Source organism: Salvelinus namaycush, chromosome 9, assembly GCF_016432855.1.
Source record: "Salvelinus namaycush isolate Seneca chromosome 9, SaNama_1.0, whole genome shotgun sequence".
Lineage (NCBI taxonomy): Eukaryota > Metazoa > Chordata > Actinopteri > Salmoniformes > Salmonidae > Salvelinus > Salvelinus namaycush.
The window spans coordinates 22,255,936-22,279,081 of NC_052315.1; the positions used below are offsets into that span (position 1 = coordinate 22,255,936).

A 23,146-nucleotide genomic window follows, 5' to 3' on the forward strand; every position below is an offset into this window, starting at 1 on the left:
TGTCCGCTCTCTTTGCTGACCAACATATTTAATCCAGTTTATCAAATTTTCTCGAAATATTAGGAATGCAAACTCATTGCTCCGATGCCACGTGAATGCTTAGCAAGATAACCTGCACTTGTAGGCCACAACTGCTTGAATGCAATACACATTCACTCATATTTTGGGTTATTTTCTCTCTTACAGGCTTAGCATCATGTTCATCATCACTTCAATGTGTGACAATGGTGGAGAGACCCTTGGTCAGTAGGGGCAGAGAGACAACTAGGGCCTGGATGTGAAATGTGGCGACAACCCCCAATGCCATGCTTTAGATTTCCAAGTATCTTCAAGGTTGGGAATACATGGATCAACTTGATGCCTACAAAACTCACCCATGTCATTTCCAACAAGCCCATTTCCCCCGGGTACACAGTGTTCTTATTATAAATTAAGTGTGGCAAAAGCCAATGTGGCCATCTTCTGAACATTCCCACCAAAATCCATCAATGCCAAGTCATATAAGACATCCAGAGTATTGATTGTAAGCCTGAAGCATCAAACACAACAACAGTATACTGCCCTACCAAGTAAAAGAGCAGTAACTGCTCATTGATTTAAACTGAGAAAAAGGACTTCAACGTTGTTACATTTCCAGCCAAATGAATTGTAGTCTAATCATTGGAGATGTGGTTAGAGACCCTGACCTCTGACATGACCTTTGACCCGAGACAGCAATTCAATCAATCAATCAAATTTATTTATAAAGCCCTTCTTACATCAGCTGATGTCACAAAGTGCGGTACAGAAACCCAGCCTAAAACCCCAAACAGCAAGCAATGCAGGTGTAGAAGCATGGTGGCCAGGAAAAACTCCCTAGAAAGGCCAGAACCTAGGAAGAAACCTAGAGAGGAACCAGGCTATGAGGGGTGGCCAGTCCTCTTCTGGCTGTGCCAGGTGGAGATTATAACAGAACATGGCCAAGATGTTCAAATGTTCATAGATGACCAGCAGGGTCAAATAATAATAATCACAGTGATTGTCGATGGTGCAACAGGTCAACACCTCAGGAGTAAATGTCAGTTGGCGTTTCATAGCCGATCATTCAGAGTATCTCTACCGCTCCTGCTGTCTGGAGAGAGAGAGAGAGAGAGAGAGAGAGAGAGAGAGAGAGAGAGAGAGAGAGAGAGAGAGAGAGAGAGAGAGAGAATTAGAGAGAGCATACTTAAATTCACACAGAACACCGGATAAGACAGGAGAAATACTCCAGATATAAGAGACTGACCCTAGCCCCCCGACACAAACTACTGCAGCATAAATACTGGAGGCTGAGACAGGAGGGGTCGGGAGACACTGTGGCCCCGTCCGACGATACCCACGGACAGGGCCAAACAGGCAGGATATAACCCCACCCATTTTGCCAAAGCACAGCCCCCATACCACTAGAGGGATATCTTCAACCACCAAATTACCATCCTCCGTCAAGGTCGAGTATAGCCCACAAAGATCTCCGCCATGGCACAACCCAAGGGGGGGCACCAACCCGGACAGGAAGATCACGTCAGTGACTCAACCCACTCAAGTGACGCACTCCTCTTAGGGAAGGCATGGAAGAGCACCAGTAAGCCAGTGACTCAGCCCCTGTAATAGGGTTAGAGGCAGAGAATCCCAGTGGAGAGAGGGGAATCGGCCAGGCAGAGACAGCAAGGGCAGTTCATTGCTCCAGTGCCTTTCGTTCACCTTCACACTCCCGGGCCAGACTACACTCAATCACAGGACCTACTGAAGAGATGAGTCTTCAATAAAGACTTAAAGGTTGAGACCGAGTCTGCGTCTCTCACATGGGTAGGCAGACCATTCCATAAAAATTGAGCTCTATAGGAGAAAGCCCTGCCTCCAGCTGTTTGCTTAGAAATTCTAGAGACAGTAAGGAGGCCTGCGTCTTGTGACCATAGCGTACATGTAGGTATGTACGGCAGGACCAAATTGGAAAGATAGGTAGGAGCAAGACCATGTAATGCTTTGTAGGTTAGCAATAAAACCTTGAAATCAGCCCTTGCCTTCACAGGAAGCCAGTGTAGGGAGGCTAGCGCTGGAGTAATATTATACAATTTCTGGGTTCTAGTCAAGATTCTAGCAGCCGTGTTGCGCACTAACTGAAGTTTATTTAGTGCTTTATCCAGGTAGCCTGAAAGTAGAGCATTGCAGTAGTCTAACCTAGAAGTGACAAAAGCATGGATTCCATTTTTCTGCATAATTTTTGGGCAGAAAGTTTCAGATTTTTTGCAATGTTACGTAGATGTAAAAAATATGTCCTTGAAACAGTCTTGATATGTTCATGATAAGATAACTATTGATAAGCCCTGCCTCCAGCTGTTTGCTTAGAAATTCTAGGGACAATTAGGAGGCCTGCTTCTTGTGACCGTAGTGTACCTGTAGGTAGGTACTGCAGGACCAAACCGGAAAGATAGGCTAGGAGCAAGCCCATGTAATGTCTAGGAGCACAGTACAGATGCAGAGCCTCAGTCTGATGCCATCAAAAGGTCACTTATCACCTTCACAAGTGGAGTCTCAGTGCTATGATGCGGTCTAAAACCAGACTGCAGCGTTTCGTATACATTGTTTGTCTTCAGGAAGGCAGTGACTTGCTGCGCAACAGCTTTTTCTAAAATTTTTGAGAGGAATGGGAGATTCGCTATAGGCCGATAGTTTTTCATATTTTCTGGGTCAAGGTTTGGCTTTTTCAAGAGAGGCTTCAAGAGAGGCAGTTTCTGCCTTCTTGCTTGGTACACCCACTGGAATACATTTCTGTTATATATTTTTTTACAAAACTTGTGTTCATAGATTTGTGTGTGGATATCAGTGTTATATAGTTTCACATTTGAATCAGCAAACAATAAATAATAGAAAGGTAAACCGTAGAAAAACTTTTTTCCTTGGTTTCACTGTAACCTTTTCTCCAAAAGATAAAGCATGTATTTAAATGATCAAAAATGTCAATAACACATTTTTTTACCAAATGTGCAGTTACTGCTATTTTGCTTTGTAGGGCAGTATACACCACCCATGTTTAATCTGTTACAGTTTAAATGCAAGAACATAGAATCCCCTCTACTGAATTTACAAAGATTACAGACCACTAAACAACTTTTTTTAATGCACAACGCTCCATTTACAACACATCTCTTGTCTTTTAAGAGAACTACATAATGGTTTATCATCTTTATTAGATTTTTGTCACGACTTCCTAGCCGCCACCGATCCCTTTTTCGTTTGTCTGTTTGTTTTGTCTAATTAGTTTCACCTGTGTTTCTGTTGTTTGGTTTAATGAGCTTCCCTATTTTTAGTAGGTGGACCCGCCCTTGTTTTGTGCGGGATTGTCTTTATGTTACGTGTGTGCGTTTGAGGTAGAGGTGGATTTATTTTCTATTTCCTTGGCACCCTGTGTTTTTGGGTTGTCACGTTGTTGTCTGCGCCCTGTATTGTTGGGCTTATCATTTTGTGTGCCGAAGTAAAAAGCACTTTTCCCCAGTGGAACTTTCTGTGTCTGATTCCTTCACCCACCTAGTCCCGCGTGACAGAATCCCGCACCTCACAATGGAATCAGCAGGAGCAGCCGCACCTCCTCTCCCATCGATGGAGGAAAGGGTCCTCCACCATACCAGTGTTCTCCACAGGATTGGTTCTGCAATGGATCTTATGATGGAGAGGATGGATCGATGGGAGAGGAGTGGCCTCATCTCCAGCACCCCCTCCTCCAGCACCTCCTGTTCCTGCTACCGCATCCGGCTCCGGGGCTCTTCGGCTGGCGCTCCCACGGGAGTATGATGGAACGGCGGCAGGGTGTCAAGGTTTCCTCCTACAACTGGAACTTTACCTGGCGACCGTTTGCCCTACTCCCTCCGGAGAGGAGAGCGTGAGCGCCCTCGTCTCCTGTCTGACTGGACGAGCCCTAGAGTGGGCAAACGCAGTGTGGAATGGTCCAGACTCGGCGAGGGATCCTTACCCCGAGTTCACCCGCCGATTCAGGGATGTATTTGACCACCCACCAGAGGGTCGTGCGGCGGGTGAACGGCTGTTCCACCTGCGTCAGGAGACGAGGAGCGCGGAGTTCAGGACCTTGGCCGCAGGAGCGGGGTGGAACGACAGGGCCTTGATAGACCATTTCCGATGCAGCATCAGGGAGGACGTCCGCAGGGAGCTAGCGTGTCGGGACACCACCCTCACGCTGGATGAGCTCATCGACATGGCCATCCGTCTCGACAACCTGCTGGCTGCCCGCGGGCGTTCGGAACAGGTCCTGTCATTTCCACCTCCCAGCCCTCCTGCTCCTATCCCTATGGAGTTAGGAGGGGCGGCTTCGAGGGGGACCGGAGGAGGAGTGTTCTCCTGCACCAGTTGTGGTCGGCGAGGACACACGGCCAACCGGTGCTGCAGGACCTCGTCTGGGAGTCGGGAGGGCAGGCGGAGCACTACTCGATCACCCCAGGTGAGTCAGCACCAGACTCACCCAGAGCTTCCTGTCGGTCATATGTATGTGTTAACCTCTTTCCCTGGTTTTTCTCCCTCTCTACAGCATAAGACGCTAGTCGATTCAGGCGCAGCTGGGAATTTCATGGATCGGGGGCTCGCGTTAAGGCTAGGGATTCCCCTTGTGTCGTTAGACCTACCTTTCCCCGTGCACTCCTTAGATAGCAGACCATTAGGGTCAGGAGTGGTCAGGGAGGCCACGGTGCCGCTGGACATGGTAACGCAGGGGAGTCATAAGCAGCAGATTAGTCTGTTCCTTATCGATTCACCTGCGTTTCCAGTGGTGTTGGGAATTCCCTGGCTAGCTCAGCACAACCCGGTGATTTCCTGGCGACAGGGGGCTCTTAAGGGGTGGTCAGAGGAGTGTTCAGGCAGGTGTATAGGAGTTGCCGTTGGTGCGACTACGGTGGAGAGTCCAGACCAGGTTTCCACCGTGCGCATTCCCTCTGAATATGCCGATTTGGCTATCGTCTTCAGTAAAAAGAAGGCGACCCAATTACCACCCCATCGTCGAGGGGACTGCGCGATAGACCTCCTGGAGAACGCTGCACTTCCTAGGAGTCACGTGTATCCATTGTCCCAGGAGGAGACAGTAGCTATGGAGACATATGTTGCTGAATCGCTGGGACAGGGGTACATTCGGCCATCCGCATCACCCGTCTCCTCGAGCTTCTTTTTTGTGAAGAAGAAGGAGGGAGGTCTGCGTCCGTGCATTGATTATCGAGGTCTAAATTCCATCACAGTGGGGTTTAGTTACCCACTACCTCTCATCGCTACAGTGGTGGAATCATTTCACGGGGCGCGCTTCTTCACAAAACTGGACCTGAGGAGTGCGTATAATCTGGTGCGTATAATCTGGTGAGGAGATGAGTGGAAAACCGCATTTAGTACTACATCTGGCCATTATGAGTACCTCGTCATGCCATATGGGTTAAAAAATGCTCCAGACGTCTTCCAATCCTTCGTAGATGAGATTCTCCGAGACCTGCTCGGGCAGGGAGTGGTAGTGTACATCGATGACATCTTGATCTATTCTGCCACACGCGCGGCGCATGTGTCTCTGGTGCGTAAGGTACTTGGGCGACTGCTGAAGCATGACCTGTATTGCAAGGCAGAGAAATGTGTGTTCTTCAAACAAGCCGTTTCCTTCCTGGGTTATCGTATTTCCACCTCCGGGGTGGAGATGGAGGGTGACCGCGTTACAGCCGTGCGTAATTGGCCGACTCCGACCACGGTGAAAGAGGTGTAGCGGTTTTTAGGGTTTGCCAATTACTACCAGAGGTTTATCCGGGGTTTTGGTCAGGTGGCTGCTCCCATTACCTCACTGCTGAAGGGAGGACCGTTGCGCTTGCGTTGGTCAGCAGAGGCGGGCAGAGCTTTCAGTCGTCTGAAGGAGCTGTTCACCAATGCGCCCGTGTTGGCGCATCCGGACCCCTCTTTAGCGTTCATAGTGGAGGTGGACGCGTCCGAGGCGGGGGTCGGGGCCGTGCTGTCCCAGCGCTCGGGCGTGCCACCCAAGCTCCGCCCTTCTTTTCGAGGAAACTCGGTCCGGCGGAGCGGAACTATGACGTGGGGGACCGGGAGTTGCTAGCTGTAGTCAAGGCTCTGAAGGTGTGGAGACATTGGCTTGAGAGGGCGAAACACCCTTTTCTCATCTGGACTGACCATCGTAATCTCGAGTATATCCGGGCAGCGAGGAGACTAAATCCGCGTCAAGCTAGATGGGTCATGTTTTTCACCTGGTTTCGGTTCACCATCTCGTACCGGCCAGGCTCCGAAAACACCAAAGCCGACGCGCTGTCCCGCCTCTATGATACCGAGGAGCGGTCCGTTGAGCCAACTCCCATCATTCCACCTTCATGTCTCGTGGCACCGGTAGTATGGGAGGTGGACGCGGAGATAGAGAGGGCCTCACGGTTGGAGCCGGCCCCCCCTAACTGTCCAGCGGGGGCTCAGTACGTGCCGAGGGGGATCCGGGATAAGCTAATCCGTTGGGCTCATACTCTCCCCTCCTCGGGTCATCCTGGCATCGAGAGGACAGTGCGGAGTCTTAGAGGGAGATACTGGTGGCCCACGTTGGCTAAGGACGTGAGATTTTATGTCTCCTCCTGCTCGGTGTGCGCTCAGAGCAAGGCTCCTCGGCACTTGCCTAGAGGGAAGTTACCCCGTTCCACAACGGCCATGGACACACTTATCGGTGGACTTTCTTACCGACCTTCCCCCATCCCTGGGAAGTACTACGATCCTGGTCGTTGTGGATCGGTTTTCTAAGTCCTGCCGGTTTCTGCAGTCATATTGCCAGGACCGGCCTGGTGAGTGGGCGAAGTATGTTCCTTGGGCTGAGCTCGCTCAGAACTCCCTCCGCCACTCCTCAACGAACATGTCCCCTTTTGAGTGTGTGTTGGGTTACCAGCCGGTCCTGGCCCCATGGCATCAGAGCCAGACTGAGGCTCCTGCGGTAGAGGAATGGGTACAGCGCTCCAAGGACACCTGGAAAGCCGTCCAGGAATCGCTAAGACTAGCGGGAGAACGGCAGAAGAGAAGCGCTGACCAGCACCGCAGTGAGGCCCCCGTGTTCGCACCGGGGGACCGGGTCTGGCTCTCGACCCGAAACCTGCCCCTCCGCCTGCCCTGTCGGAAGCTGGGGCCGCAGTGTGTGGGGCCGTTTAAAGTCCCGAGGAGAATAAACGAGGTGTGTTACAGGTTACAACTTCCTAGGTATTACCGTATTAACCCCTCGTTTCATGTGTCTCTCCTCAGGCCAGTGGTGGCTGGTCCCCTGCAGGAAGGTGAGTGCCTGAGGTCCCTCCGCCCCCTCTGGACATCGAGGGGTCCCCGGCGTACACAGTACGTGGCATTCTGAACTCGAGACGCCGGGTGAGGGGCCTACAGTACCTCGTGGACTGGGAGGGTATGGTCCGGAGGAGAGATGCTGGGTTCCGGTGGGGGACATTTTGGATCCTTCTCTCCTGAGAGACTTCCACCGCCTCCACCCGGATCGCCCGCCGCCTCGCCCTCCGGGTCGTCCTCGAGGCCGGTGGCGGCGCGCTGCGGGAGCCACGCGTCGGGGGGGGGGGGGTACTGCCACGACTTCCGCCGAAGTTGGCTCCCCTGCCTGTTCGGGCGGTGCTCGGCGGTCGTCGTCACCGTCCTACTAGCCGCCACCGATCCCTTTTTCGTTTGTCTGTTTGTTTTGTCTAATTAGTTTCACCTGTGTTTCTGTTGTTTGGTTTAATAAGCTTCCCTATTTTTAGTAGGTGGACCCGCCCTTGTTTTGTGCGGGATTGTCTTTATGTTACGTGTGTGCGTTTTAGGTAGAGGTGGATTTATTTTCTATTTCCTTGGCACCCTGTGTTTTTGGGTTGTCACGTTGTTGTCTGCGCCCTGTATTGTTGGGCTTATCATTTTGTGTGCCGAAGTAAAAAGCACTTTTCCCCAGTGGAACTCTCTGCGTCTGATTCCCTCACCCACCTAGTCCCGCGTGACAATTTTTTCAAATACCAGCATGGGTAACAACATTAAATTGCCTCTATTTTTCCCTTTATTCAGATTACAACCTCTCTTTCTGTTATTTTAAAATAAAATCATCTCCAAAATATCGCTATATTTAAAACAAGCCATGGAAAGTTGGTTGCAATTTCAGTTTAATCCACTAGAAAAGAAAAAACATATATTTCAACAAATATTATGTTTAAACTCAATATATATTTTTAAAGGCATTAACTTTGTAAATTATATCATAAATAGGACTGGTGAAGTTATGTCACACATGCGTCTATCAAAATATATGGAAATGTCTGCTCTACTCAAAATTACAACCAACTAATTGTAGCATTAATGCAAAAATGGAAGAGGCAAGTGGAAGGGGGAGAAAGTAAGGAACTTGTGATAAATAAAAGTATACCAGTTTAATTTAATGACCAAAAAATTAACAGCTGTGCCATATAGATTGCAAAATAGTAGGGAAGATATTTGCGATGTACCGATTAACACATGGTTTATGAACTGATTTACAAAATGACGTTTGATTCAAAACAGAATAGTTTAATTTGATTATACAAAATTATTGCAACCAATAGAATGTTATATATATATGTCACGGCCGTCAAAGGAAGTGGACCAAGGTGCAGCGTGGTGAGCATACATGTTCTTTTTATTAGAAAAGACGCCGAACAAAACAATAAACACTACAAAACAAACCGTGAAGCTTAAGGCTATGTGCCAAAATCAAAGTCAACTTCCCACAAAGACAAGTGGAAAAAAGGGATACCTAAGTATGGTTCTCAATCAGAGACAACGATAGACAGCTGTCCCTGATTGAGAACCCTACCCGGCCAAAACATTGAAATATAAATAATAGAACGAAAGAACATAGAATACCCACCCCAAATCACACCCTGACCAAACCAAATAGAGACATAAAAAGGATCTCTAAGGTCAGGGCGTGACAATATATATATATATATGGGGGTACAGATTTTGCTGTCCATATGTAGCTTGTTTTTGTTCACAGGTTCAGGAATGGCTGAAGAATTGTAACATTTATCTGGAGCTAACTCTGCAAATAGCACTGCTGGGGGATATAAAATGTCATAGTCAATTGAATAAAAATATAATACTCTTAGCAAAAAAAAAATCTTTAATTTACAATCTGTAAAAAAGTGAGAATAGAAAGGTTCAGAACTTTTGTGAAACATCACAGCACAGTTGAAAAATATATGTCAACTAGACATCAAAACTGGATGGTTTTCAAAGATAGATGGGAGGGGTTGAGTGGAGCTGAAGGCTGAAGGCTGAGACTAAAAATAACAAGATAACTAATGTAAAATATACTGTGTCTGTAAAAAGTATATGGATTCAGAATTTTTGTGAAACAGCACAGTTGAAAAATATATAGCAAATAGAAATTGAAACCGGATGGTCTTCAGAGTTAGATGGGATGGGTTGAGGGTAGCTGGAGGATGGGACTAAAAACAAACAAAAGATTATTGTAAAATTTTAAACTATTGTAAAATATACTGTGTCCGTAAAATGTATATAGTATGTATAAGCTGGACGTAGAAGCCTATGTGTTGCTGTCCATTAGTTTACTCCAAATAGGGGAGGGGTGGTAGGGTTAGGGGAAAATAATAAAGGAAAATATACTTACAAAAACAATATATATGTATTATATACAGTTGAAGTCAGAAATGTACATACACTTAGGTTGGAGTCATTAAAACTTGTTTCTTGTTAACAAACTATAGTCGGTTAGGACATCTACTTCGTGCATGACACAAGTAATTTCCACAACAATTGTTTACAGACAGATTACTTCACTGTGTTACAATTCCAATGGGTCAGAAGTTTACATACACTAAGTTGACTGTGCCTTTAAACAGCTTGGAAAATTCCAGAAAATGATGTCATGGCTTTAGAAGCTTCTGATAGGCTAATTGACATCATTTGAGTCAATTGGAGGTACCTGTGGATGTATTTCAAGGCCTACCTTCAACATGGGAAAATCAAAATTGTAGACCTCCACAAGTCTGGTTCATCCTTGGGAGCAATTTCCAAACGCCTGAAGGTACCACGTTCATCTGTACAAACAATAATACGCAAGTATAAACACCATGGGACCACGCAGCCGTCATACCGCTCAGGAAGGAGACACGTTCTGTCTCATAGAGATGAACGTACCTTGGTGAGAAAAGTGCAAATCAATCCCAGAAGAACAGCGAAGGACCTTGTGAAGATGCTGGAGGATACAGGTACAAAAGTATCTATATCCACAGTAAAACGAGTCCTATGTCAACATAACCTGAAAGGCGGCTCAGGAAGGAAGAAGCCACAGCTCCAAAACCGCCATAAAGAAGCCAGACTACGGTTTGCAACTGCACATGGGGACAAAGATTGTACTTTTTGGAGAAATGTCCTCTGGTCTGGTGAAACAAAAATAGAACTGTTTGGCCATAATGACCATCGTTATGTTTGGAGGAAAAAGGGGGAGCCTTGTAAGCCGAAGAACACCATCCCAACCGTGAAGCACGGGGGTGGCAGCATCATGTTGTGGGGGTGCTTTGTTGCAGGAGGGACTGGTGCACTTCACAAAATACATGGCATCATGAGGGAGGAAAATTATGTGGATATATTGAAGCAACATCAAGACATCAGTCAGGAAGTTAAAGCTTGGGTCGCAAATTGGTCTTCCAAACGGACAAGGACCCCAAGCATGCTTCCAAAGTTGTGGCAAAATGGCTTAAGGACAACAAAGTCGAGGTATTGGATTTGCCATCACAAAGCCCTGACCTCAATCCTATCGAAAATTTGTGGGCAGACCTGAAAAAGTGTGTGCGAGCAAGGAGGCCTACAAACCTGACTCAGTTACACCAGCTCTGTCAGGAGGAATGGGCCAAAATTCACCCAACTTATTGTGGGAAGCTTGTGGAAGGCTACTCAAAATGTTTGACACAAGTTAAACAATTTAAAGGCAATGCTACCAAATACTAATTGAGTGTTTGTGAACTTCTGACCCACTGGGAATGTGATGAAAGAAATAAAAGCTGAAATAAATCACTTTACTATTATTCTGTCATTTCACATTCTTAATCTTAACATAAAGTGGTGATCATAACTGACTGAAGACAGGACATTTTAACTAGGATCAAATGTCAGTAATTGTGAAAAACTGAGTTTAAATGTATTTGGCTAAGGTGTATGTAAACTTCCGACTTCAACTGCAATATTAAAGCTGATCTAAACCCAATTTTTTTTGTATATGGAAAGTTTCCTCTATTACTATGTATCACAGTAATAACATAGTAGTTGCATAGTTGTTACTATGGAATTACATGCTGATAGGGTTTTAGCTGTATCAGTTATTGGACAATTGGAACAAGGATTGTGCAATTACTGTAGTTATTGTAATTTGGCTGCAGAGGAGAGTGTGAGAGGTGAGAGGTCTGTGTGATGTCACCTGATGACCTCAACCTTCTAAAATATTGTCCAAAAAATGAAACATTTTAATTAACCTTTTTGTTCACTACTGACATTCTATGTTTTCACATTCAAATCAAAAGAATAATAAGGCAAAAGAACGCTGGGTCACAGAGTTTCTAAACCTAGAGGCCCAACATTGCGATATTTCTGGGAACGGTTCGCGAAGCAGACTCGACAGACCAGGCCAGGGTTTGGGTAGTCAATGAGAGAGGTGAAAAGAATCTTCCTTAGTTGTTCATTCTTTCGATTTCTAAAGGCATAACCTAGATTCCAGCCAATATCTTAAGTAGTTGAACAAGGTGGCAAGGCCAGGTGTGCCTTGTTACAATTGTTGTTACCAACTCTTAGTCTATCCATGGATTACAGGCAACATCCGCACTGAGCTAAATGGTAGACCTGCCGATTTCAAGGAGCGGGACTCTAACCCAAACGCTTATAGGAAATCCCGCTATGCCTTCAGACGAACCATCAAACAGGCAAAGCATAAATACAGGACTAAGACTGAATCCTACTACAGAGGCTACGACACTCGTCGGATGTGGCAGGACTTGCAAACTATTACAGACTACAAAGGGAAGCCCAGCCGCGAGCTGCCCAGTGACATAAGCCTACCAGACGAGCTCAATTACTTCTATGCACACATAGAGGCAAGCAACACTGAAGCATGCATAAGAGTACCAGCTGTTCCTGACGACTGTGTGATCACGCTCGCCGTAGCTGATGTGAGCCAGACCTTTAAACAGGTCAACATAGGCCACAGGGCCAGATGGATTACCAGGACGTGTACTCCGAGCAAGCGCTGACCAACTGGCAAGAGATTTCACTGACCTTTTCAACCTGTCCCTGGCCGAGTCTGTAATACCTAAATGTTTCAAATAGACCACCATAGTCCCTGTGCCCAGGAACACCAAGGTACCCTGCCTAAATGACTACCTACCCGTAGCACTCAGGTCTGTAGCCATGAAGTGCTTTGAAAGTCTGGTCATGGCTCACATCAATACCATCATCCCAGAAACGCTAGAACCACTCCAATTTGCATACCGCCCCAACAGATGACGCAATCTCTATTGCGCTCAACACTTCCCTTTCCCACCTGAACAAAAGGTACACTTACGTGAGAATGCTGTTCATTGACTACAGCTCAGTGTTCAACACCATAGTGCCCACAAAGCTCATCACTAAGCTAAGGACCCTGGGACTAAACACCTCCCTCTGCAACTGGATCCTGGTCTTCTTGACGGGCCGCCCCCCAGGTGGTAAGGGTAGGCAACAACACATCTGCCACGCTGATCCTTAACACGGGGGAACCTCAGGGGCACGTGTTTAGCCCCCTCCTGTACTCCCTGTTCACCCACGACTGCGTGGCAAAGCACGACTCCAGCAACATCATTAAGTTTGCTGACGACACAACGGTGGTAGGCCTGATCACCGACGATGATGAGACAGCCTATAGGGAGGAGGTCAGCGACCTCGCCGTGTGGTGCGAGGGACGAACACGCGTGGTGCGAGGGACACGTGTGGTGCGAGGGATGAAAACGAGGGACAAACACGCCCAGATTCACATCAACGGGGCTGTAGTGGAGCGGGTTGAGAGTTTCAAGTTCCTCGGTGTCCACATCACCAACAAACTATCATGGTCTAAACACATCAAGAAAGTTGTGAAGAGAGACTGAAAAGATTTGGCATGGGTCCCCAGATCCTCAAAAGGTTCTACAGCTGCACCATCGAGAGCATCCAGAACAGTTGCATCACCGCCTGGTATGGCAACTGCTCGGCATCCGATCCGTAAGGCGCTACACAGGGTAGTACATCAAGGGGCCAAGCTTCCTGCCATCAAGGACCTATATACTAGATGGTGTCAGAGGAAGGCCCAAAAAAATGTAAACGACTCCAGTCACCCAAGTCATAGACTGTTCTCTCTGCTATTGCACGGTAAGTGGTACTGGAGCACCAAGTCTAGGTCCAAAAGCTCCTTAAAGCTTCGACCCCCAAGCCATAAGACTGCTGAACAATTAATCACATGGCCACCCAGACTATTTGCATTGACCCCCCCCCCCCCCCCCCTCTTGTTTTTACATTGCTGCTACTCGCTGTTTATTATCTATGCATAGTCACTTTACACCTACCTACATGTACAAATTACTTCGAATAACCTGTACCCCCACACAGACTCGGTACTGGTACCCCCTGTATATAGCCTCATTGTTATTTTATTGTGTTACTTTTTATTTTATTTTTTATTTAGTTTATTTAGTAAATATTTTCTTAACTCTATTTTCTTAAAACTGCATTGTTGGTTAAGGGCTTGTAAGTGTTTCACCTGTTGTATTTGGCGCATGTGAGAAATAAAATTTTAAATTAGATTTTAATCAATGCTGTTTCCATGTCACTTTAACAAAAAAATACAATGTGACGACATTGAATCAAAGTTTTTTACCCAACTTTAAACTTAAATCCAATGACATGGTTTATATTTTTGTTGATTTGAAGTTGAAGTCACGTTAGTTGACAACTCTACAAAACTAGATGTTGAACGGATGTTTGTGCCCAGTGGGTTTGTCCAGACAAGTAGTCTGGACAAATGCATTTAAAAAATCAGTTACAAAGAGGATCGCATTGAAACATATTTTATTAACAAGATAAGAACACAGAATAAAGGAGACAAAAAAAATTGAGAATACATACATGTTTGGGAAAAAAACTGGATTTATTCATAAAGCACTTTCACAAATGCCCTGTAAAAAATGTGGGGACTAACAGTTCCTACAATAAATAAATAAAACCTTCTACAGTATTATTTAAATTAGTTAACATCTTCTGATGGCTGGAGTGTTAGCAAGCTATTCTGCTGTTCTACATACAATGACACATCCTCCAGGAAACCAATGGGAGGTCAGACTTATGAGCTGTATGGTTACCACAGTGACCACGTGGTCTATAGCACAACACATGTCATTGGCTTTACCAAGCTTTACTGTGCTACAATGTGGAGGAACACATTCAAATAAACAGGTCTGGACAAGCTTCTGCAGGATGATTTTTGTTAATACAGTACGCTGAACAGTTTTTTTCAGCAAAAAAATAAGAATAACAATGAATTAATAATCTCGTCAACCATCCACCTCCAGTCCTACGTCTCCCCTGTCCCACCCTCTGAGGCATCTGTATCCAAAGACTGTGTTTTTAACCTTTGCTCTGCTATGCCCTGCCTGCCTACCCACTTTTTGACGGGGAAACCACACCATGGTCCATACCTCATTAAACCTTTACCGCACAAATCTCATCATCACACTTAAATGTGGAAATCATTTTATGAAGTTGATAGTTGCTGACAGTAGTGACAACGTACAGTAGACACACACAAGCACAGAAACCCTAAAACAATGAAATCATCTTTACAGCTGTGACCCTATTCTAAGACATATACACACCCACAATAGCCCATTCTAACCCAAAATTCTGAGGTTATTAGCCAGACTTGTCACAGGTAAAAAGTAGTCACTGTGACATCAGTGCTCCTATTGGGGGCCTTTGTTACAACCTGTCCTGTTTTAAAACTCTTCGACATAACAGTAGTTAATAGCAACAATACCCATGTGCATCTGATGATACCCACAAGATCATTGTGATCTAAGAACAAATTAAATCCTTGCTCGTAATGTATGTAGTCTGGATTGAGCTCAAGCAGGCAACTATTATGTTCACAAGTTTGTATTACATCAGCATTAAAAAAAACATGATGTTATATTTGTAAGATTTACAACCAGCTATATTATATTCCTGTGATACTATAGGTCCACTGAGGTAAGACATGGTACAGTCGGAAGGCTACTGGTGATTTAATGACAAATCTACACACAAGCAAAAGGATCTCTGTAATTTGTATACTCGGAATAGTTGTAAAAATAACTATAATTATAATAATTATGTCCCACGCATGGTCTATTTGTGAACCAGAAATCTCACGGGAAACTAAGACGTCCTTGGATATACAAAAAAAAGTTAATTGACAGCATTAAAAAAAAGCTCCACTGCATCTACCTCATGAAAGTAGAAATTCATATCTACAAAGATTTAAAAAATAACAGCCAAAGCAGGGATTTACAAGATGGTGCAGTGAGCCAGTCTATTCTGCCGTAGATGGGGAGGGGTGCTATCATATAAGAATTATAACACTGACGCTCCAGTCACTGTTACACATCCATTTCCCTGTCTACCCTCAGTCGTCAGCTTCTCTGGGGTCAGATGAGTTCAAGTGTGTCTGTAGTCAGGGAACTGAATAGCCTTGGCTTTATCAGAGGCACTAGTATAATCAAATGTATATTTCACTATCCTTTACAGATACATTAAACCTTTCCCCAAAAAAGCTGAAAACAAAATCATACAAAAAAACAAACACCCAGACTACAACACATAATGTCTGCGTTCAACAGCCTGTAAGCTGCTGAAATAGAAGCCATGGCAACAAACAGACATGACGCCCTTCTGGGAAGCAGTTGACTCACTAACTGGGTAAATGGCAGAACTACTGTGAAACAGTGAGTCTACCTTGGAAATCTGAACAACAATTCTAGCTTTGGCCTACCAGGAAGTAGCACCAAGCCAGGCCACACATGTCTATCACAATTGACTGAAAGCACAGATTGCAACTACATGAACACAGGGATGCCAAACCTTCAGTAAAAGAATAGTTTGAACGAGAGGACATTTCTCTGCAAACAGAAGTAACATAATCCTCATAAATACAACACTTGTGAGCCGTGGTTCGGTAGAAAGACATTCAAAAATACAAAATCAACTAAATCAAGAAGAACGAAACAACGTTTGCAGTGAAAACCTGTCTGAAGGTACCCCAACAGCTACAGTATGAGCAGGGTGGAGGGGGACCGTGCTGGGCACAGCAGTCTAGCAGCATGGCTCTCCTGCACTAGAACACTAGGAGATCAGAAGGAATGATTAGACCTAAAAACATTGATGGGGGCTGAGTGAGGGTGTAGACTGGGAGCAGGTGCCTCCAGGGGTGAGGGGTAGAAAAGTGGTCACTGGGGTTGTATGTCGAGGGGCTTCGTCGCTTTAGCTCCTCTTCAGGATTCCTGTGGTACCACCCCAATCAGCTTCTGGCAAAGCGCCGTGGAAGAGACTGGAGAGAGAAACACACCGTAAGTCACAATCACTGTATAATCAGAAACAGACTACAATCATGCAGATAGGTCCAGAGAGTGCATTGAAGCAATTCATAACGGAAACTTACAGATAAACTGAAGGAGCCATTTGGGCTTGTTTTGCCACCAAACGCCAATGTAGTAGACTGGCACTCCAGTGGCAATGATGCCAAAGCCAATGGCACACTCCACAGGTGTTTTCCAGATGGACACCACGATAAGGAACATACAAGCCAGGACAAAGCTGATAGGCAGCAGGATATTCACCTGGGGGAAACATTTAAATGTGACACTGAATAAATAAACCAGGACAGACAGACACACTGACACTACCGTTAACAAAACACACAGAGAATGACTGGATTCAAACTAAACCCATCTTGAGGGAATTAAAATAGGAAAATATTGTGAAATTGTATGACAGTAATTCGCAAAGCATCTTCATCTACTAAATAGAATATTTAAAATACAATATTTTAAAAGTAGAAGATAATATATAGCAAATGGGCTTCTCTCATCAGTCTTACTGAGGTAAATGCTAAAGGTTAAAACTCTGAGGAGGGTTAGATGTGAAATGCTGAGTAGAGAGGGAAGGGGAGTGTTTGTGCACTATAGTCAAACTCCGATCAGAACACTGACTCACATCCAGCTGAATGTGGAGCATTGGACCAATAACTGACATTTTCAGAGGCTAACTAACTAAATGAGTACCAGCAAGCGGGTATATGAGAGTGAGATATTCAAAGGCAGAGAGTTGAATGGTCAATGTTGGAAAACCCCTCCAGCCCCTCCTTTATTGTGGCACAGAGCCACTGTAGGGTCATCTGTCCCAAACCCAGTCCCAACACAAACACACAGGACAGATTTATCTGTGATAGAGATCGAGAGAGATCTGAACTGTGCAGCGCTGGCCTCTTTCACTTCACTGCCTCTCGGCCACTCCTCTCATTAACACATCGCCATGTCAACCAGACAGATGGGTTCAGGCCATTATAGGTCCATTTTGGGGGCAGGCAGAGGACCCACAGTCACACAAAGGGTCTCTGTGTGTCCAACAGTCCTAGGGCGACTGTCAGTGCACATGCTGCTCTACCTTCTCTAGCCAGCAGCTCATGCCAATGGCAGGTCACACTGCGATCTACGCCGCCAAGTAACCAGTTCAAGCTCCTTCTTTTCTTTCTTCTATCGTCCTCCCTCTCTCTCTCTGGGCTCTATTGGGTGTCGATGACATGGACATCGATTAAGGCAGCCCCCCGCACTGCTCTGATTCGGAGGGGTTGGGTTAAATGCGGAAGACACATTTTGGTTGAATGAATTCAGATGTGCAACTGACTAGGCATCCCCCTTCCCTTGCAATGGTAAATCTTACTGTTGGCAGTCGCGCTGTAGGTTTTGATGAATAAACAAGTTGTGGGTGTGTCGACGCATGGCCCCTCACTGGCCAATCGGAGCGTGCTCCATGGCTAAATATGTGGTTGCTTCAAGTAATGTATTTACGAATATTATTCTGCTATAGCTTAGTCCGTTAAATAGCCTGCCCCATATTTGCTAAATATGTTGAACATTTTTGCAGTCTACATTTTTCTAATTGAATTGCTTCCATTTGGAAATACATTGTTAAACATAGGCTAGAGCATTGGTTCCCAAACTTTTTATAGCTCTACAAAACATTCAACCTCCAGCTGCGTACCCCCTCTCGCACCAGGGTCATACGATACATTTATTAAACATAAGAATGAGTGTGGGTTTGTGTCACAACCCAGCTAGTGGGAAGTGACAAAGAGCTCTTATAGAACTAGGGAACAAATAATATAATAATAATCAATAGTTTTGCTCTTTATTTAACCATCTTACATAGAAAACCTTATTTGTTCATCAAACATTGTGAATAACTCACCACAAGTTAACGAGAAGGGTGTGCTTGAAAGGATGCACATAACTCTGCAATGTTGGGTTGTATTGGTAAAAGTCTGTCTTTTTCCACGCACAGTCTGTGCCTGTATTCAGTTTTCATGCTATTGAAGGCCGATAATCCACTCTCACATAGCTACGTGGTTGCAAAGGGCATCAGTGTCTTAACAGCACGATTTGCCAAGGCAGGATACTCGGAGCGCAGCCCAATCCAGAAATCTGGCAGTGGCTTCTGATTAAATTCCATTTTCACAGAACCGCTTGTTGCAAGTTCGATGAGGCTCTCTTGTTCAGATATCGGTAAGTGGACTGGAGGCAGGGCATGAAAGGGATAAAGAATCCATTTGTTTGTGTCATCCGTTTCGGGAAGTACCTGTGTAATTGCGCACTCAACTCACACAGGTGCTTCGCTATATCACATTTGACATTGTCCATAAGCTTGAGTTCATTTACACACAAAAAATCATACAATGATGGAAAGACCTGTGTGTTGTCCTTGTTAATGCAGACTTCTTAATCACAGCCTCAATTTTGTCCCGCACATTGAATATAGTTGCGTAGAGTCCCTGTCATCCTAGACTCAGATCATTTAGGCGAGAAAAAACATCACCCAGACAGGTCAGTCGTGTGAGAAACCTGTCATCATGCAAGTGGTCAGACAAGTGAAAATGATGGTCAGTAAATAAAACTTTAAGCTCGTCTCTCAATTCAAAAAAACGTGTCAATACTTTGCCCCTTGATAACCACCGCACTTCGGTATGTTGTAAAGTGTTACATGGTCGCTGCCTATATCATTGCATGCTTTAACAAATTTAGACATTTTCACTGTAGTGTCCAAAACGTCTTTCAAGCTGTCAGGCATTCCCTTGGCAGCAAGAGCCTCTCGGTGGATGCTGCAGTGTACCCAAGTGGCGTCGGGAGCAACTGCTTGCACGCACATTACCACTCCACTATGTCTCCCTGTCATGGCTTTTGCGCCATCAGTACAGATACCAACACATCTCAAAGTCCATTTGATGTCACAAAGCTGTCCAGTACTTTAAAAATATATTCTCCTGTTGTCCTGATTTCCAGTGGTTTGCAGAAGAGGATGTCTTCCTTAATTGACCCCCTATAAACGTAGCGGACATATACCAGGAGCTGAGCCAGGCCCGCCACGTCTGTTGACTCATTCAGCTGTAATGCATAGAACTCACTGGCTTGTATGCGAAGCAGTAATTGTTTCAAAACATCTCCTGCCATGTCACTGATGCATTGTGAAACAGTGTTATTTGATGAAGGCAGTCTGTACAGTTTTTTGTGCCTTTCCCCCCCAGCATTGTCCCAGCCATATCCGCGGCAGCAGGAAGAATTAAGTCCTCCACAATAGCATGGGGCTTGCCTGTCCTAGCCACTCGGTAGCTCACCATATAAGACGCTTCTAGACCACTTTTATTAATAGTATCTGTTGCTTTTATACATCTTACTACGCAAAAATCATCTTAATTCTTATTTTTCAAATTGGCATGTTTTGTTTCAAAATGTCTGCACATGAATGAAGGTTCCATCGAGTTGTGAGATCGTATTTTTACACATATAACACACTGTGGCTGAGGAAAGGCACTACTCCCAATATAAGTGAACCCCAAATCAATGTAGTTCATCATATTTGTGCCTCTTCGATGGTCCAACGTCCCTGTCTGTTGTTCGGTGCTTTCCAACGTCCCTGTCTGTCGCTCGGTGCTTTCCAACGTCCCTGTCTGTCGCTCGGTGCTTTCCAACGTCCCTGTCTGTCGTTCGGTGCTTTCCAACGTCCCTGTCTGTCGTTCGGTGCTTTCCAACGTCCCTGTCTGTCGTTCGGTGCTTTCCAACGTCCCTGTCTGTCGCTCGGTGCTTTCCAACGTCCCTGTCTGTCGCTCGGTGCTTTCCAACGTCCCTGTCTGTCGTTCGGTGCTTTCCAACGTCCCTGTCTGTCGTTCGGTGCTTTCCAACGTCCCTGTCTGTCGTTCGGTGCTTTCCAACGTCCCTGTCTGTCGTTCGGTGCTTTCCAACGTCCCTGTCTGTCGCTCGGTGCTTTCCAACGTCCCTGTCTGTTGCTCGGTGCTTTCCAACGTCCCTGTCTGTTGCTCGGTGCTTTCCAACGTCCCTGTCTGTTGCTCGGTGCTTTCCAACGTCCCTGTCTGTTGCTCGGTGCTTTCCAACGTCCCTGTCTGTTGCTCGGTGCTTTCCAACGTCCCTGTCTGTTGCTCGGTGCTTTCCAACGTCCCTGTCTGTTGCTCGGTGCTTTCCAACGTCCCTGTCTGTTGCTCGGTGCTTTCCAACGTCCCTGTCTGTTGCTCGGTGCTTTCCAACGTCCCTGTCTGTTGCTCGGTGCTTTCCCGGGTAAGGGGGCAGTAGCTCCCCAACGTCCCTGTCTGTTGCTCGGTGCTTTCCCGGGTAAGGGGGCAGTAGCTCCCCAACATCCCTGTCTGTTGCTCGGTGCTTTCCCGGGTAAGGGGGCAGTAGCTCCCCAACGTCCCTGTCTGTTGCTCGGTGCTTTCCCGGGTAAGGGGGCAGTAGCTCTTCAGCTGCAGCAGATTCACAACTATCCGTGTCCATGGTAGCTGGGTTAACAACAAATGTAGAATTACTGATGCTAGCATTGGATGTGCTTGTGGAAGCAGAACAACTTGCGTCGTCGACAGGTGCAGGTGTAGTACTGCTGGTAGTAGCAGTACTACCAGTAGAGCTGGTATGTGTCTCTATGGATGCGGGCCTTAATTTTTTTTAACCATTAATCAATTTTCGAGCAAACGGAATGAGCAGCAGCTACATTTTGCTACATTTGGACCGTTACTGGAATTCCCACGAGAGAGTAACGGTTAATGTGATTGGATGTTAATTATTTGACTAGGCTACCTGTATTTGACATTGGGTTGTTATTTTGCTGAAAACTAGATGGTTTCATTTTATTTTGGATAGTGAAATGAGGCTACTAAGGCGAGAAAAAAACCTCACCCAAATGTATAGCCCTGTTGGAAAATATAAATGGACTGTTTGAAAATGTAAAGAATTTTTATTTGGCGTACCCCCGACGGCATTGTGTGTATATAGGGACTAGACCTACTGTAAATTGCAGACATGGACATGCAAAACGTAGTCAATAATCAGATTAAATTCACTTGGCTATTGATAAGGTATGAATAATTCTATATTCTAAAAATGTAAAACCGGTTTTAAATAAGCTATGTCTATATACAGTTACAGGCACCATAATTGCTCCCCGTGAGATACAGGGGCAACTTAGAAATAAGATAAGGCAATTTAGAGAATTTTGCCCAGATCCAAACTTTTCAAAGAAGCTGGATAAAGATTCAGTACGAAGTTACCATATTTGCACTTCTCCAGAAATAGCAGACGAAATTGCATTGCATTCGAGCCATGTACATACTCACCAAAAACCCATGGACGGTGAATCTTTCTAATAAGTTAGTTTAAATAAAATTAAACAACAAAAAAAATGTAAACCAACAACAATATTTTGAAATAGGATCGGGTCAGATGCATGATATCACAAATCGCTTATCTCGTTCCATGGCACTGTGCACAAAAAGGCGTAAATGTCTTTGCGCATAACATTTGCACATCTATACAAAATACTAGGCCCCTGTCAATTGTATCGTTGCCTATGTTCAAGGCAGATAAAAAAAAAAATCGAATTGCAATTGTTATGGCATTATCGGAAGATTGAATAGTTTGAAGGAGCGGGCGTGTCTTTGAAAATGAGGTTGGATAGCCTACTCGAACACGAAAAATGAAGTACGCAGGTACAGTGGGGAGAACAAGTATTTGATACACTGCCGATTTTGCAGGTTTTCCTACTTACAAAGCATGTAGAGGTCTGTCATTTTTATCATAGGTACACTTCAACTGTGAGAGACGGAATCTAAAACGAAAATCACATTGTATGATTTTTAAGTAATTAATTTGCATTTTATTGCATGACATAAGTATTTGATACATCAGAAAAGCAGAACTTAATATTTGGTACAGAAACCTTTGTTTGCAATTACAGAGATCATACGTTTCCTGTAGTTCTTGACCAGGTTTGCACACACTGCAGCAGGGATTTTGGCCCACTCCTCCATACAGACCTTCTCCAGATCCTTCAGGTTTCGGGGCTGTCGCTGGGCAATACGGACTTTCAGCTCCCTCCAAAGATATTCTATTGGGTTCAGGTCTGGAGACTGGCTAGGCCACTCCAGGACCTTGAGATGCTTCTTACGGAGCCACTCCTTAGTTGCCCTGGCTGTGTGTTTCGGGTCGTTGTCATGCTGGAAGACCCAGCCACGACCCATCTTCAATGCTCTTACTGAGGGAAGGAGGTTGTTAGCCAAGATCTCGCGATACATGGCCCCATCCATCCTCCCCTCAATACGGTGCAGTCGTCCTGTCCCCTTTGCAGAAAAGCATCCCCAAAAAATTATGTTTCCACCTCCTGTCACGCCCTGACCTTAGAGTTCCTTTTTATGTCTCTATTTTGGTTGGTCGGGGTGTGAGTTGGGGTGGGCATTCTATGTTTTGTTCTGTGTGTTGTATTTCTATGTGTTTGGCCTGGTATGGTTCCC

The 23,146-nt window shown here is 45.4% G+C and overlaps 1 protein-coding gene across 1 annotated transcript in view; it reads right to left on the reverse strand.

Annotated features, from left to right (window-relative positions):
- Positions 1 to 16,571: 16,571 nt before the first annotated feature.
- LOC120053195 (large neutral amino acids transporter small subunit 1-like) overlaps positions 16,572 to 23,146 on the reverse strand; it is a 33,699-nt gene continuing 27,124 nt past the window's right edge. The window contains exons 9-10 of the mRNA XM_039000354.1: positions 16,739 to 16,916; positions 16,572 to 16,627 (exon numbers count right to left, since the gene is read on the reverse strand). Of these exons, the coding sequence (XP_038856282.1) occupies positions 16,572 to 16,627; positions 16,739 to 16,916 (234 nt within the window). The remainder of the gene's footprint in view (positions 16,628 to 16,738; positions 16,917 to 23,146) is intronic.